At 38.8% G+C, this 13,649-nt stretch overlaps 1 protein-coding gene across 3 annotated transcripts in view; it reads right to left on the reverse strand.

The window, feature by feature from the left end:
• Positions 1 to 12,412, reverse strand: part of galnt7 (UDP-N-acetyl-alpha-D-galactosamine: polypeptide N-acetylgalactosaminyltransferase 7) — a 252,559-nt gene extending 240,147 nt beyond the window's left edge. The window contains exon 1 of one of the 3 annotated variants that reach the window (XM_088301673.1): positions 11,851 to 12,412. In XM_088301673.1, the coding sequence (XP_088157799.1) occupies positions 11,851 to 11,970 (120 nt within the window). In that variant the 5' untranslated portion in view covers positions 11,971 to 12,412. The remainder of the gene's footprint in view (positions 1 to 11,850) is intronic. The other 2 variants (XM_088301669.1, XM_088301681.1) reach the window with 2 other exon arrangements.
• Between the last annotated feature and the right edge of the window lie 1,237 nt (positions 12,413 to 13,649).

A 13,649-nucleotide genomic window follows, 5' to 3' on the forward strand; every position in this document is an offset into this window, starting at 1 on the left:
AGTTTTACGGACATTCAACTAGACATCACTGCATCATTTCTAGCTAATAGTATCCCAGCATTGTTTCAATCAATAGAGAAATTCAGTGAGTTTTCTGGATATAGGAGTTATTATTGCAAAATCGTCTGTATTTTTTTTTTATAACAAAGATTAAAGAATTAATCCGTTGATAAATACACCATTATTTAATGCGAAGGAGGGCTTCACCTATCTTGGAATTATGTTTATCCACCAAATTAATACAATAATAATAATAATAATAATAATAATAATAATATTCCCTTTATTAGTCCCACAATGGGGAAATTTGAGATTCGAACCCAGGCCTCCTGGGGAGACTGGGTCCTGAACGCAGCGCCTTAGACCACTCGGCCATCCTGGCAGCCAACGGTCGTTGAGACAAATTTCAACCCGTTGATGAAAGAGGTACGTTTATTACTTAGAAATTAGAAATCCCTTTATTGTCATTGTACTCAAGTGTGCAACGAGATTAGAGGGCTCCCCTCTCCAGTTCAATACAACAATAATGGGATGGAAAAACCTAATCAAGATCTTACCAATATCTTACCAACATTCACTACCACTATCACTGTCAAAATAAATTTTTAGTGAAATGAATAGTATGTTTAGTAGGCTTGAGTTGAGTGCTAAAGTGGTATTACTGGGCCGCCCAGTTTTGTTTTATTTTCATGCACAGTCTTCTCTGGCATGGGTAAGAATTAAAAAAGTAACAGTCGCCAGAGCTGCAACTAAGTATGTATTTGTATTCAGCCAACTTTAAATCTTTCAGGAGAAATACATCAAACCCGTTTCTTAGCAACACTATTGATGTATGGTTCAAAGCTCACAGACATATAGGTGATACGCCCGCTATTTCTCAATTTTCCCCAATTTTGGGAAATATGCAGTTTATTCCTGATCGGGCAGATCTCGGTTTTAAAATGTGGCTGATAAGGGATTACAAAAAAAAATTGGAGATCTATACATTTGGTGATCTTTTCTTGTCATACGCCATTCCCAAGAACCATATTTTTAAATATTTACAATTAAAACACATCATTTTGTCAAATATGGGCCAGGTTTTGCATGTCCCACCATTATCCAGCCTTGAGGATATGCTGAAACACATACAGGGTAAACGGCAAATTTCACCTCTGTATACAACACTCATCTCACATGACAAGGAATCGTCATGATAGAATGAAAGCATGGAGTTTGGACATTAAAGAAGATAATGGGGCGGATGAGTGGGCAGTCGGGCTGCAGGATATTGGAAAAAAATGACATTGCGATTTTTGGGGAGGCCGCGATGTACATTGCGATTTTGAAACTAGAAAAGTTTTCACCAGATGACTCAAATAGCTCTGTTTGCGTAGAGTTTGCTTTGTTTATTATACAGCTCTGGGATGGCCACTTGATAGAAACAAGCGCCACGGCATTTTATACCTTTTGTCGAGTGTTGTGGATCATTGTTTTTTAAACCTCTCTTTCGCGACGGCGTTGATTGGTTTCACTTTCGCCCCGTAAAAAGTTATTACATTCGTGATTTGTCGATGCTGTTTGGACTTCTTATCATAAGGTGTTACAATAAAGGCGTTGTCATTGTTTTTTGAGTAGATGGTTTTACATCGGGTCATACTAATGAGTCTAAACTGGTTATATGGAACTCGTAATAGCGAGTCGGACAGGTTTGTTGTAATACCTCGTGTTGCAGCAACAATGGCGAGGCACTGTCGGCAGAGGTTTTTTTGTGTGTTGTATATTCCTTTTTATGGCCAAAAAAACTCCATATTTTGCCGCTTCTGCTGCCGTTGTCGGCAGATAGGGACGGGTTGCTAGATGTGGACGGGTTTCCTTTGGAGGCTGCGCGCTTGCTAATGGCGTCACGCTTAACACGTATTTTTCAAATATATTTCTTTGTCTCCATGTTTGTTTTTACCCCTGGCTGATCTATTTGCATATTTTGATTCGCTAAATACAAAAATAAAACAAAATAACCGCATGACCGGCACGTTGGCGAGTCAGCTCCCGCGTCACGTCCGCCTATGCCCAGATAAGTCGCTGCCGCACAGCAGTGGAACATTTGCGTTACTCCTGCCGGGGGGCGTTAACTAATTAGCGTGGAGGTGAGCAAGACGGTCTGTGTAGACTACAATGTAGCGCATAGTGCAGCGTGCTACTTTTAAGGAAGAAACCAAAAGTTTCAGTGTTCTAAAAAAAAAAAAAAAGATAAAAAAAACATTACACGTCCTACGATGTGACTATTGCGCATGCGCACATCACAATCGCGATGTTAAAACCGCATATCGTGCAGGCCTAGTGGGCAGCAGCTTGTCGGAGGGCGCAGTCACAGACTATAAATACACATATGAAACTGCTCCAACATAAATGGCGAATGAGGACCAACATAACCCCTGAGAAACTCAATAAACGGTCCCCTGGCATTCCAGATACATGTGTAAAATTTTTGACGGCGGGAACTTGAATCCATTGTGGAATGTCCCAAAGTTGTTGTCTTTATGGAAAACTATTGTTTATGTTATAAGTAAAATCACGAGAATTTGGGTACCCTGTTTTTGGTATATATCCGGCGGATTTTTCTACTCACACCAAATACAAGACTTCGATTAACTTTGCACTCCTGCAGGACAGGATGGTTGAATTGTCTTGGCGGGAGATTGAGGTGTCCTCCATACAATCCTGGTTTAAAGAAATGGCAATGTGTCTTACACTGGAAAAATTAACCTATTTGATTAAAGGTAAAGCATAAGTGTTTGAAGACATATGGACACCGTTTATGGATTACTTTAAACAACTATTCATGATTGAAGCTGTGAAGTGTGACTTTTATTTTCTTTTTATTCTTTTTATTTATTTTGTACCTGTTGTTATTATTATTATTATTGTGTATTATTATTTTAATTTTACCTCTTTTTGTTTTGTATGTTTGTAATCCACTCAGTAAAGTGAAATTTGTTCTGGGTTAAAATCGAAATCAATAAAAAATATAGTTAGGAAAAAAAAATGGGCATAGCGCAAGATCAACGTCATGAGGCTGTTCTGACATATATTCAGTTGGATTAGTTCAACAGGCTCCATGCAGTATGTTAAAATGTAAAAAAACAAACATTTTTAGTCACCACTAGGTGGCGCTATATTTATAACACAATATTAACATATAGATGTCTGCCGGTCACAACTCTTTACTGTCAAGTGTGCTTTCTCAGCACCCTGAAGTGTGTGTGTGTGTGCGTGTGTGTGGGGGTGTGCGGGTGTGTGTAGGAGCGTGTGTGTGTGTGTGCGTGTGCGTGCGCGTGCATTTGCTTTGACACTTTGCATATTTGTTGTCTCATCTCCCTAATCACTGTGACTATTTAAGATGCTATAGCTATAGTACCTTTGACTAACTTAAACCTACTTGAGTTATTTTACATTTTCTTTTGCTTGATCACAGATACTTTGTCTTCAGTGCTGGTCTGCCTGCCTCACTACTCGAGCCCCACACCCGTGACCCACTTGCCGCCCTGTTGGGTCTCCACTCCGCCTGCATTACACCAGAATTCCAAAATAAACATTCTGTATTGACCGCCAATCCATACTTGTTTATTTCTGCATCTGGGTCCACGTCTCGCCTCCAATTCGAGAAGGGTCCGGCTGCAGTCGGCGTGTTTCTGTTAGGACACAAGAACTGGGCGTTCCTGTCAGCGTTTAGTCGACCAATGAGAAGGATCCAATTAGAACCGGGGTGTTCCCAAACACGAGACAGTGTCCCGCAGAGGGCCTTGGTGATATAATCTATCTGTATTCTATAGCATTATATTTATGCCACAATTACATAAACATAATGTAATACCGCGTCCGAAAACGTGAGTATAAAAATGTGTTTCGCGTGTTAAAGACCCTCAGAGTTTACGCACAAAATAGGTATCACGCTTACGGCTTCTCTCCCCTCTATGCGTGCCAAACCCTGATTCACGCTTGCGATGCAGGCTTGACAATTTTGCCACAATTCATAACCAATCAGGAGTCGGGCACTAGGGCTGATTCTTATTGGCTGCTTACGGTCCAATCGTAACTCATAAGCGGGATGAAAAAAAAAGAATAGAACGTCGCGGCGCTATTGCAAAACGACTACCATCGCGACATCTAATGATGAAGACGCAAATGCGCAACTCAGTGGGGTGATTTTTTTTTATTAAAAAAAATGTTGAAAATATAAAACAAAGAAAATCGTTGACAGAAGCACAAAGGGACAATAACGTTGAGCAAATCAAATATATTTGAAAAAAATATTTTTTAACTACTCCTAAAACAATAAGAATAGCGTGTTAGAATGCAGAAGACCCTCCTGTAATGATAGCAGTTAGAAAATAGAGACACCAACTTGCAGCATTACTGTTCCTGCGTGGCTTCTTGAATAACAGAAAGTAGAACATTACACCTTGTGTTTGAGGTACTTGACATTACGCTTACGTAATTGTGGCATAACTCTAACTCCATAGAGAACAGGCAACACCAGACCTGGCTCTTGGTGTGAGGGGGCGTTCCCGTTGTCAGAAGGGGGCATTCCTGTTAAAAATCGGGAACGCCCATTTGTTGCTGCAGCTGGACCATATTGCCCAATTCCCTGACATTTACATCCGTGTGACATTTTGGATTTTTAGAAGCATGTGCTGGGGACTTCTTAAGCAGTTTGTCCATTGTAGCGACATAAACATTAAACGCAAATTTTGAAGCCCCATCCCCGTCAAATTTGTTGTCCCAGTGCTTGTCCCAGGTCTTTGGGTGCAGCCAAAGTTTTAAGTCAATCGGATAAATCCTCTAGGATCAGGATGAAAAAGTATGACCCCTGGAAATGTGCAAAAATGGGCCGGGCCAAAATTGGACATTCAAAAATTCATAATCCAATTCTTGTTCATTTCAGACTGGCTGTCAAGGACTTTTTTTGTACATCTCGGGGTATTAGACGTGCCTGCCAATTTCCATCGGCCTCGGTCAAACGTACCGCGATTGGTTTTTATTTTCCCATTGTATGTAGCGCTACAGAGGCATTTTGTTTGCATTGTTTATGCCGACTTAAAAAATATAGAATTTTTCACCAGGCCCGATGAGAGTGCAAAGTTTGGTGAGTTTTTGTGCATGTTTAGCGTGTCAAAAATGCAATCAAAGGACCGGAAAAATAATAATAAAAATAACAAGACCTTATAAAGGGCATTCGAAGCCCTGGCAATGTTGGGGTACTGGCACGTTGGGATTCCGGCACTTTGAAAAAAGCATTTTTTTTTCAATTAAGTATATCAGATTAAAAACAATTTTTATCAAGTTTGAAATGAAAGAAATGTTTAAAATTAATAAAACCTACATCCAATCTTAGCCTCTCCTCACTGGCTCCCAGTGCACATTAGAGTTCTTTTTAAAATACTTCTGTTCATCTTCAAATCTTTAAATGGCCTCGCCCCAGCCTGGCCCCCACCTCTCCGAGCACCTCCACACCTACGCACATGCCGGCTGCCTCGGGTCTGCGAACCAAATGCTGCTGGAGGTGCCTTGGATTAAGAGTCGTCCTCTGTTGGGTACAGGGACGCGCAGAGCTGTAATGGTAGGGACCCGGGCCACAGATTTGTATTAGATCTCCTGTTAGGAATAAATCCACTCCCGTGTGAAATCGCCGGCTTTCTGGTCATTTCGCTCTCAAAACGAGCGCGCGCAATTGTGGGATGAATGTAGGTCGTGTTTGGTTAATTTAATTGGAGTCAGATAACTAATTCGAACACTTTGGTAAACTTTTGGTACATTTAAAGTAAAAAATTCCAACAATCTAAATGTTTTTGCCAGTTCTAATGTGTGTCCAAAGTTTGATGAGTTTTTGCCCTGACCCGCAAAAACAGCACCTCTTTTTTTGATTATCTATAACGCGTCTCATATGGGACACCGACGTCACGTCAGGGTGTTAGCAAACATCCACACGGTTAAATAACGTTTTGACTAGCTCAAGATGGCGGCTTGAAGAGACGGTGAATGTCGAGCTCTCAGCATAAAGTGGATTTGTGAGACATTCCCGGGTAAAACTAGGGTATACAATAGGGCCAGCCCGACGTCAATTGAACCCGATTTGAGTTGTTGAACCGCTGAGGATGCCAAAGTCGGGGAGAAGAGGTGAAAAAAGCGGGGAATGTGGAGAACAGGCCTCTGCTAGTGCCAGCGACCACGTCTTTAGCAACGTGATGGACGACGCTGTACATTTGACGAATGATGACTTTCCGCTGCTGCCTGTTACTCCAAGTAAGCCTCCGCTTGCCAAGAGACCTATTTTGTCCTACACCCTCGCTCAAGAAAGTGCTCATTCTTCCGACGATGCTGTCCGCACTTTGGCCAACTTGATTAACTCAAGATGTGATGCTATTGAAAAAATGGTGGATACTGTTCGCTCAGAAATTAACTCAAGATGTGATGCTATTGAAAAAATGGTGGACACTGTTCGCTCAGAAATAAAAGAGATGAATGGAAAAATAACCCTCGTTGAAAAACGTCTTGACAAAAATGAGGAGGCTGTCTTGACATACATGACGCGTGTTGTTGACTTGGATAGCTACGGGCGACGTTGGAACTTGAGGCTACACGGACTACCAGAAGCAGAGAAGGAAGATGTACGCGCAGAGGTTATCGCTGTTTGCCAACACGTACTACCAGCTGAAAAAGAGAAGTTTCCCGATGTTGTTGATGTGACTCATCGAGCAGGAAGAAAATTTCAAGACAATGCAAAGCCTCGCAATATCATCATCAGGTTCATCTCTCGTCGGATCAAAGAGGAACTCTGGAAAGCGGCAAAGAACAATGCATTTCTTCGGGCAAAGGGACTGCGCTTCACTGAGGACCTGACAAAGGAGGACTGCAATAATAGACAACGTCTGTGGCCCAGAATTAAAAAGGCTCGAGAAGAGGGCAAGATGGCCTACTTTGTGGGTGGAAAAGGATACATCAATGGCTCAGAAATTCGCATATAGAAGTGTTAGGTCATTGTTTCCTCAAAAGAAGAGACCTGGACTCTCTCGGGTGTATTGCAGTACTTTTCTCTTTTTTCTCAATCTTTTTGGGATCAGGTTTGAGTTGAAACCATGCTCCTAACCATTCTTATTTTCTTGAAATACTCTTCTAACTCAGGGATCATTTAAAAAAAAAAAAAAAAGGGACTGTTCTTTTGGTATTATTAAACGGTTACATACTTAGTGTTTATAGCAACGCTATATTTATTTAATATGTAGCTATTAATACCTGGTCTTTATGACATGTTTACAAGTGCTGATCTCAACAATATACTTAATCTATCTTCAGGTTTACTTAAAGGCTTATCTTTAGCTCTAATTGTTTTCAACTGTTTGTTTAATGTTATTGAATCTTTCTTTTCTTTCTCTAAATGCTAGGGGTTTACGAAATTCGACAAAACGCAAAGCCTTGTTTCTTTTTGCCAAACAATTCAAAACAGACCTGGTCTATTTACAAGAAACTCACTCAGTCACAAATGATAAAAAATTCTGGAAATCACAATGGGGCAATAGTATGTGGCTTGCTCATGGCACTGAACATTCTGCTGGAGTTGCTACCTTAAAGAACAGATTTAACGGGGAATTTTTGCTCACTGAATATGATCCAGCTGGTCACTGGGTTTGCCAAGCTATCCAAGTTAATGATCAAGTATACATAATAAGTAATATATATGGTTATAATAAAAAGACGGAAAATGATAATCTTATTAGGTCAATTGATGATTTATTGATTAACTGGTTAACTAAATTTCCTAATGCTGTGTTACTTATAGGGGGTGATTTTAATGTTATATTAGATAATAACATGGATAAATGGCCGCCTAGCTCGTCTAATAGGACAAACTCTAACTTAATTTCCTTTATGGATAAATTTGACCTTGATGATATATGGAGAGTAAAATATCCCATGAACAAAACATTTACATGGAGTAATAAAACAAGATCGAGCCAATCAAGAATTGACTTTTGGCTAATATCAAAGAGTGTTAATAAAAACAATATTGAGGTGGGCATACATCCTACCCCTCTCACAGATCATAAGGCAATATACAATAAGATTAACTTGTCGACATCTCAACTTGGTAATGCATGCTCGGCATATTGGAAACTTAATAGCTCATTACTCACAGATGATATTGTTAAAAAGGAGGTAAAAAAATTCATTTCTCACTTCATGTCTAAAGCTATAAATGAAAAACAATTCTGCACTAACTGGGAACTTTTGAAATTTGAACTTGATAAGTTTTTCAGGAAATTTAGTAGTGAGTTGGCTAAATCCAGAAGGGGTGAAGAATCGAATGTGATATCAAGTATCACCTGCTTACCCTTTGATAATTTAACAGCGGCAGAAAAAGTGGAACTATCTACTCTGCAAACGAAATTAGATGAACTTTACGTTCAAAAAGCTAAAGGAGCATTTATTAGGTCCAGAACAAGATGGCTGGAGGAAGGGGAACAGAACTCGCATTACTTTTTTAATTTAGAAAAAAGTCATGCCAATATTAATAAAATTAGTAAATTAAATGTTGATGGAACACTTACAGAGGATCACAATCTTATAGCAAAATACTGCTGCCGTTTTTATACAAATTTATACAGTTCTAAATTTTGTCAGGCGTCAACCGAGGCCCTTCTGAATCCTTTAATTGTTAAAACAATTACGGAAGCTGATATGGACCTTTGTGATAAACCTATTACACCAGAAGAAGTAAAAGAAGCTATTACTCTCCTAAAGAATAACAAATCTCCAGGTAGTGATGGATTAGTTTCAGAACTGTACAAATCCTTTGAATCTGAGCTGACTCCATTCCTTTTTGAAGTTTATGTAGAAAGTCTAAAAAGAGGAACACTTCCTATAACAATGACTCAAGGATTAACGACATTAATTCCCAAACCAAACAAAGATAATACTCTGATTGATAATTGGCGTCCGATTTCGTTGCTTAATAACGATTACAAAATCTTTGATCTGATATTTGCCAGAAGACTGAAAAGAACTTTGAACTTTCTTATTGATGAGACTCAGTCAGGATTTATGCCCAAACGACACATAACAAACAACATAAGACTAGTTATGGACATACTAGATTACTCTGATATTTTGGACCTTAATGGCTTTATTTTATTTCTTGACTTTTATAAAGCCTTCGATACAGTTGAACATCAGTTCATAATTCATTCATTAATTAAATTTGGCTTTGGTAATTATTTTTGCTCAGCCATGAAAACTCTCTATGAAAACAGTAATAGCTCCATTAAACTATCAGGTGGCACGTCCCCTCGATTTAAAATCTCTAGAGGTATACGGCAGGGCTGTCCTGCCTCCCCATATCTGTTTTTAATCGTGGCACAAATGATGGCTTATCATATCCAAAGTAGTGCTGTTGAAGGCATTTCTCTCCTCGGCAAAGAATTAATACTGACACAACTAGCAGACGATTCAACACTTTTTTTGAAAAATGAAAACCAAATTCCTATTGCTATCAAAACAATCCGGGAATTCTCAAGGGCCTCCGGTTTATGCCTGAACATTAAAAAATGTGAACTTATTGCTATTAAAAACTGTGATAATTCTGAGCTGTATAACATTCCCATAAGAAATGAAGTGAGATATTTAGGTATCTTGATAACGAAAGATCAAAAAATGAGATGCGCTACAAATTTCTCTCCAATTATTAAAAGTACCCATAACAAATTAAACCAATGGCTTCTTCGTGATCTGTCGTTGAGAGGTAGGATCTTGCTTGCCAAGGCAGAAGGACTCTCTCGTCTTATATATGCGGCTATGGCATTACATGTTAATAAGGAGATCCTTAAAGACATTGACAGAATACTATATAACTTTATTTGGAAAAACAGACATCATCATCTAAAAAAGACTGTCGTTATGAATTCTTATGAAACTGGTGGCCTTAACTTTTTGGATTTTCTTACACTGAATAATATTTTTAAGATCAATTGGATCAAGCAAATGTATCAAAACCCCGACTCAATATGGAATCTTATTCCTCTCCATATGTTATCAAAGCTGGGTGGTGTTGATTTATTTCTTGTCAGCAATTATAACATTGATAAAATCCCTGTTAAGTTGTCAGCTTTTCACCGCCAGGCATTTCTTTCTTGGTCACTTGTCTACAAACACAATTTTTCACCGCATAAGTATTTGATCTGGAATAACAAGGACATTCTTTATAAACATAAGTCACTCTTTCTGGAGTACTGGTTCCAAAACAAAATCATCTGGGTCGATCAGCTGTTTAATAATGAAAGACTTCTGTTTACATATGAGGAATTTCTTGGGAAATATCGTATACCTGTGACACCTGGTGATTTTGCCAAAGTCTTTGGAGCCATCCCCACTGGTGTTTGCATGCTTTTCAAAGGTCAGAAGCGTTTGGATTATTACAAAACCGATTATCTCTCCCCAACTACCATAACCGCGGGGAAGGTGTGTTTACTTAGCGGCTCCATTAATAATAATAGGCTCATACAGATAGATTAACGGAGATGGCCGAGTGGTCTAAGGCGCCGCGTTCAGGGCCCAGTCTCCCCAGGAGGCCTGGGTTCGAATCTCGAATTTCCCCATTGTGGGACTAATAAAGGGAATATTATTATGGCTGCCAGGATGGCCGAGTGGTCTAAGGCGCCGCGTTCAGGACCCAGTCTCCCCAGGAGGCCTGGGTTCGAATCTCGAATTTCCCCATGTCTGGGACTAATAAAGGACAAATTATTATTATTATTATTATTATAAGGAACATGCTCCAGAAAGACGTTACAACATTACCCTGTTATTCCACACTGGAATATACCGTGGAAAAAAGTCTGGCTCCAATCAAGCAAATATCTAATCACAAACAAAATTAAAGAAATATCTTTTAAATTGATACATAAATTCTACCCATCCAAAATGTATATAAACAAACTATTTAAGATCGGTATTAACACGGACTGTAGTTTTTGTAACAAGTGCCCTGAATCTGTTATTCATATATTTTGGTATTGCCCTTATGTTCATTTGTTATGGCAGAAATTATGTGATTTTATACATAATAATATTGAAAGTGATATAAGAATTGCTTGGAAAAATGTATTGTTTGGTTTCTTTGAAGATAACATGGACAAAAGAGATGTAAACTATTTGATAAATCTTTTGATTATAATGGTAAAATACCATATTCACTCCTGTAAATTTCGTGGAAAGAAACCATGCTTTATTGTTTTTTACAACGATTTTCAACAGTACATCCATTCCATCAAATATTCTTTTAAACAAAAGGCTCATAAAACGATAGAGATCTGCAAAAACTTGAAGGTGTTTATATAGTCCTATTTTTTCTGCCCCAAGCAAGTTGTTCCCTAATAACTTTATTTATTCTTTATTTATTTATTTATTTATAATTATTTGTTTCTATTTCTCCGTTAATCTATCTGTATTTTTACTTAATAGTTATATTATTCTTTTCCACTATATTCTTGATTGTTTTCTTGTCCAATTGTTCGATTTACTATAATGACTTTTACATTTGTCTAATTGTTGTATTTTGTTTGCAATAAAGAAAAAAAAATAATTAAAAAAACACGGTTAAATAACTATGACGCATAACAAATTATAATTGATTTGAAGCCCTCTACTTTAAGCTTTAGTGTTTTTAAGAGGTAAATATATCAGTCCCATCTATCGAGACAAGTCAACACACTACACCTAAATGTAAAAGCTCTCTCAAGATGCACTTTGAAGGTTTCGACCTATACTTCAGTATACTGTAGTTACAGTTGAAGGGATGTCAGTGTCAATTCATTTACTCACCCGTGCTCCTAAGTGATTCCCAGCGATCAATCTGGCTAATGAAGACCACAACACCGCTAATACAAGGAACGTAAAAATTAGAAACAAACATCGTAAAACCAATCCTACTTTAAATCTCATTTTGGAAGATGTTCCTATGCAGTATAGAAGCGAACACCTTAACACAAGACTTGACGATAGCCTGGAAGGAGCGACTGGTTATGTCTCATTTCTTTAATTGTAAAGTGATACTTCTTTCATCGTTACCCTTCTGTTTACATGTTAGCTCCTCCCACCAAAGATCCAGGCTGTGTCCGAAGGTGTACGCTATTCTCTAAAACGTGTACTACTCAGGGGTTATGCCATTTTATAAGCGTGTTCGAATTGTTAAGACACGGGCTTTGTCGGAATGTGCAATTATCGCCTAACCCCTCATCGACAATATAGTATAGTATTAGCAGACATCCCTCGAGCTTCGTGGAAGCTCCTCGATGTTGCGTTTAAAACATTTCTGAAGCTTTTATAAGGCAACGTGAGAACAACTTCCCGGTCGCGTACAATGTTTTGAGGAGCGAGGAACGTGACACTAAAGAGACATGAGATGAGACATAAATGTAGTGCACTTAAAATTACCCACAATGCACAGGGGAAAGAAGTGCGCACTGATGTTCACCCAATAGGTTAAAAAAGACCACAATGCATTGCTAGCAGGAAAAGAACACGCACAAACGCCAATATAAAAGCGATATAGTAATATGAGGGAACTATTAATTCCAAATGTGCACTGTGAGCTTTGGGGCTTGAAGGGACGGGGAAGGCGCGTTTGGATCAGACCAATCCTCCTCGTTATTGTGTCTGCAAAATTGTGAAGCATAATCGTGTGGCTATTTTATTTTAATTTAATCCCACTGAAAACAAAGCATGAAGTGTATATATGTGGTAATAGTAAAACGTCTGACACGCACATGGTGCATTTGTGACACATGTTATACACTGACGTCATTTTTAGAATACGTCTATGGGCTGATATTTGTGCCACGAGAAACTTAATCTGAATACTGTCTATAAAAGATAAAGATGTCCTTTATTAGTCCCACAATGGGGAAATTTGAGGTGTTACAGCAGCAAAGATATAGATCACACAGAGTCGGCGGTGAAATGTAGCCATTAATGTATAACATTAGCAGCAGACATTCATAAAAAGCATGCAAATATACACAGTATAAACGTATCTAAGTGTAAGGAAACACTCCTAATGCCTGTCCATAATACAGAGGGGAAAACTCTGTAATGATAAAAACTACTGAATGATTGAAAATACTGCAATGATAAAAATATTGCAATGATAAAAGTACTGTAATGGTAAGAGTACTGAAATGATAGAAAAGTACTGCAATGACAGAAAATACTGCAATGATAAAAGTACTGTAATGGTAAAAAGTACTGCAATTATAAAATATACTGCAATGGTAAAAGTACTGTAATAGAAAAAGTACTGCAACGATAGAAAAATACTGCAATGATAAAAGTACTGTAATAGTAAAAGTACTGCAATTATAAAAAATACTGCAATGATATTGGATATCGATGCGAAATAACCATCACAGAGGATTTTTGCTATGATCGCAAAATTCCGGACGAACTGGCGAGGTTGCCCGGCTCACCGTGGCTTGTCAACGGGACCGGGATGCGGCGCAGGCGACGCAGAGAGAGGAAGCAGAAGCGGGGCTCCAGGTCCGGTGTCTTGCAACGGCTGCGACGGCAGCCCCATAGGCAACCACTGCCGAGTCTGTACCTCACCAACGCCAGATCCGTGGTCC

Source organism: Idiotropiscis lumnitzeri, chromosome 8 (assembly GCF_059441095.1).
Source record: "Idiotropiscis lumnitzeri isolate Australia: NSW breed Sydney's pygmy pipehorse chromosome 8, RoL_Ilum_1.0, whole genome shotgun sequence".
NCBI lineage: Eukaryota > Metazoa > Chordata > Actinopteri > Syngnathiformes > Syngnathidae > Idiotropiscis > Idiotropiscis lumnitzeri.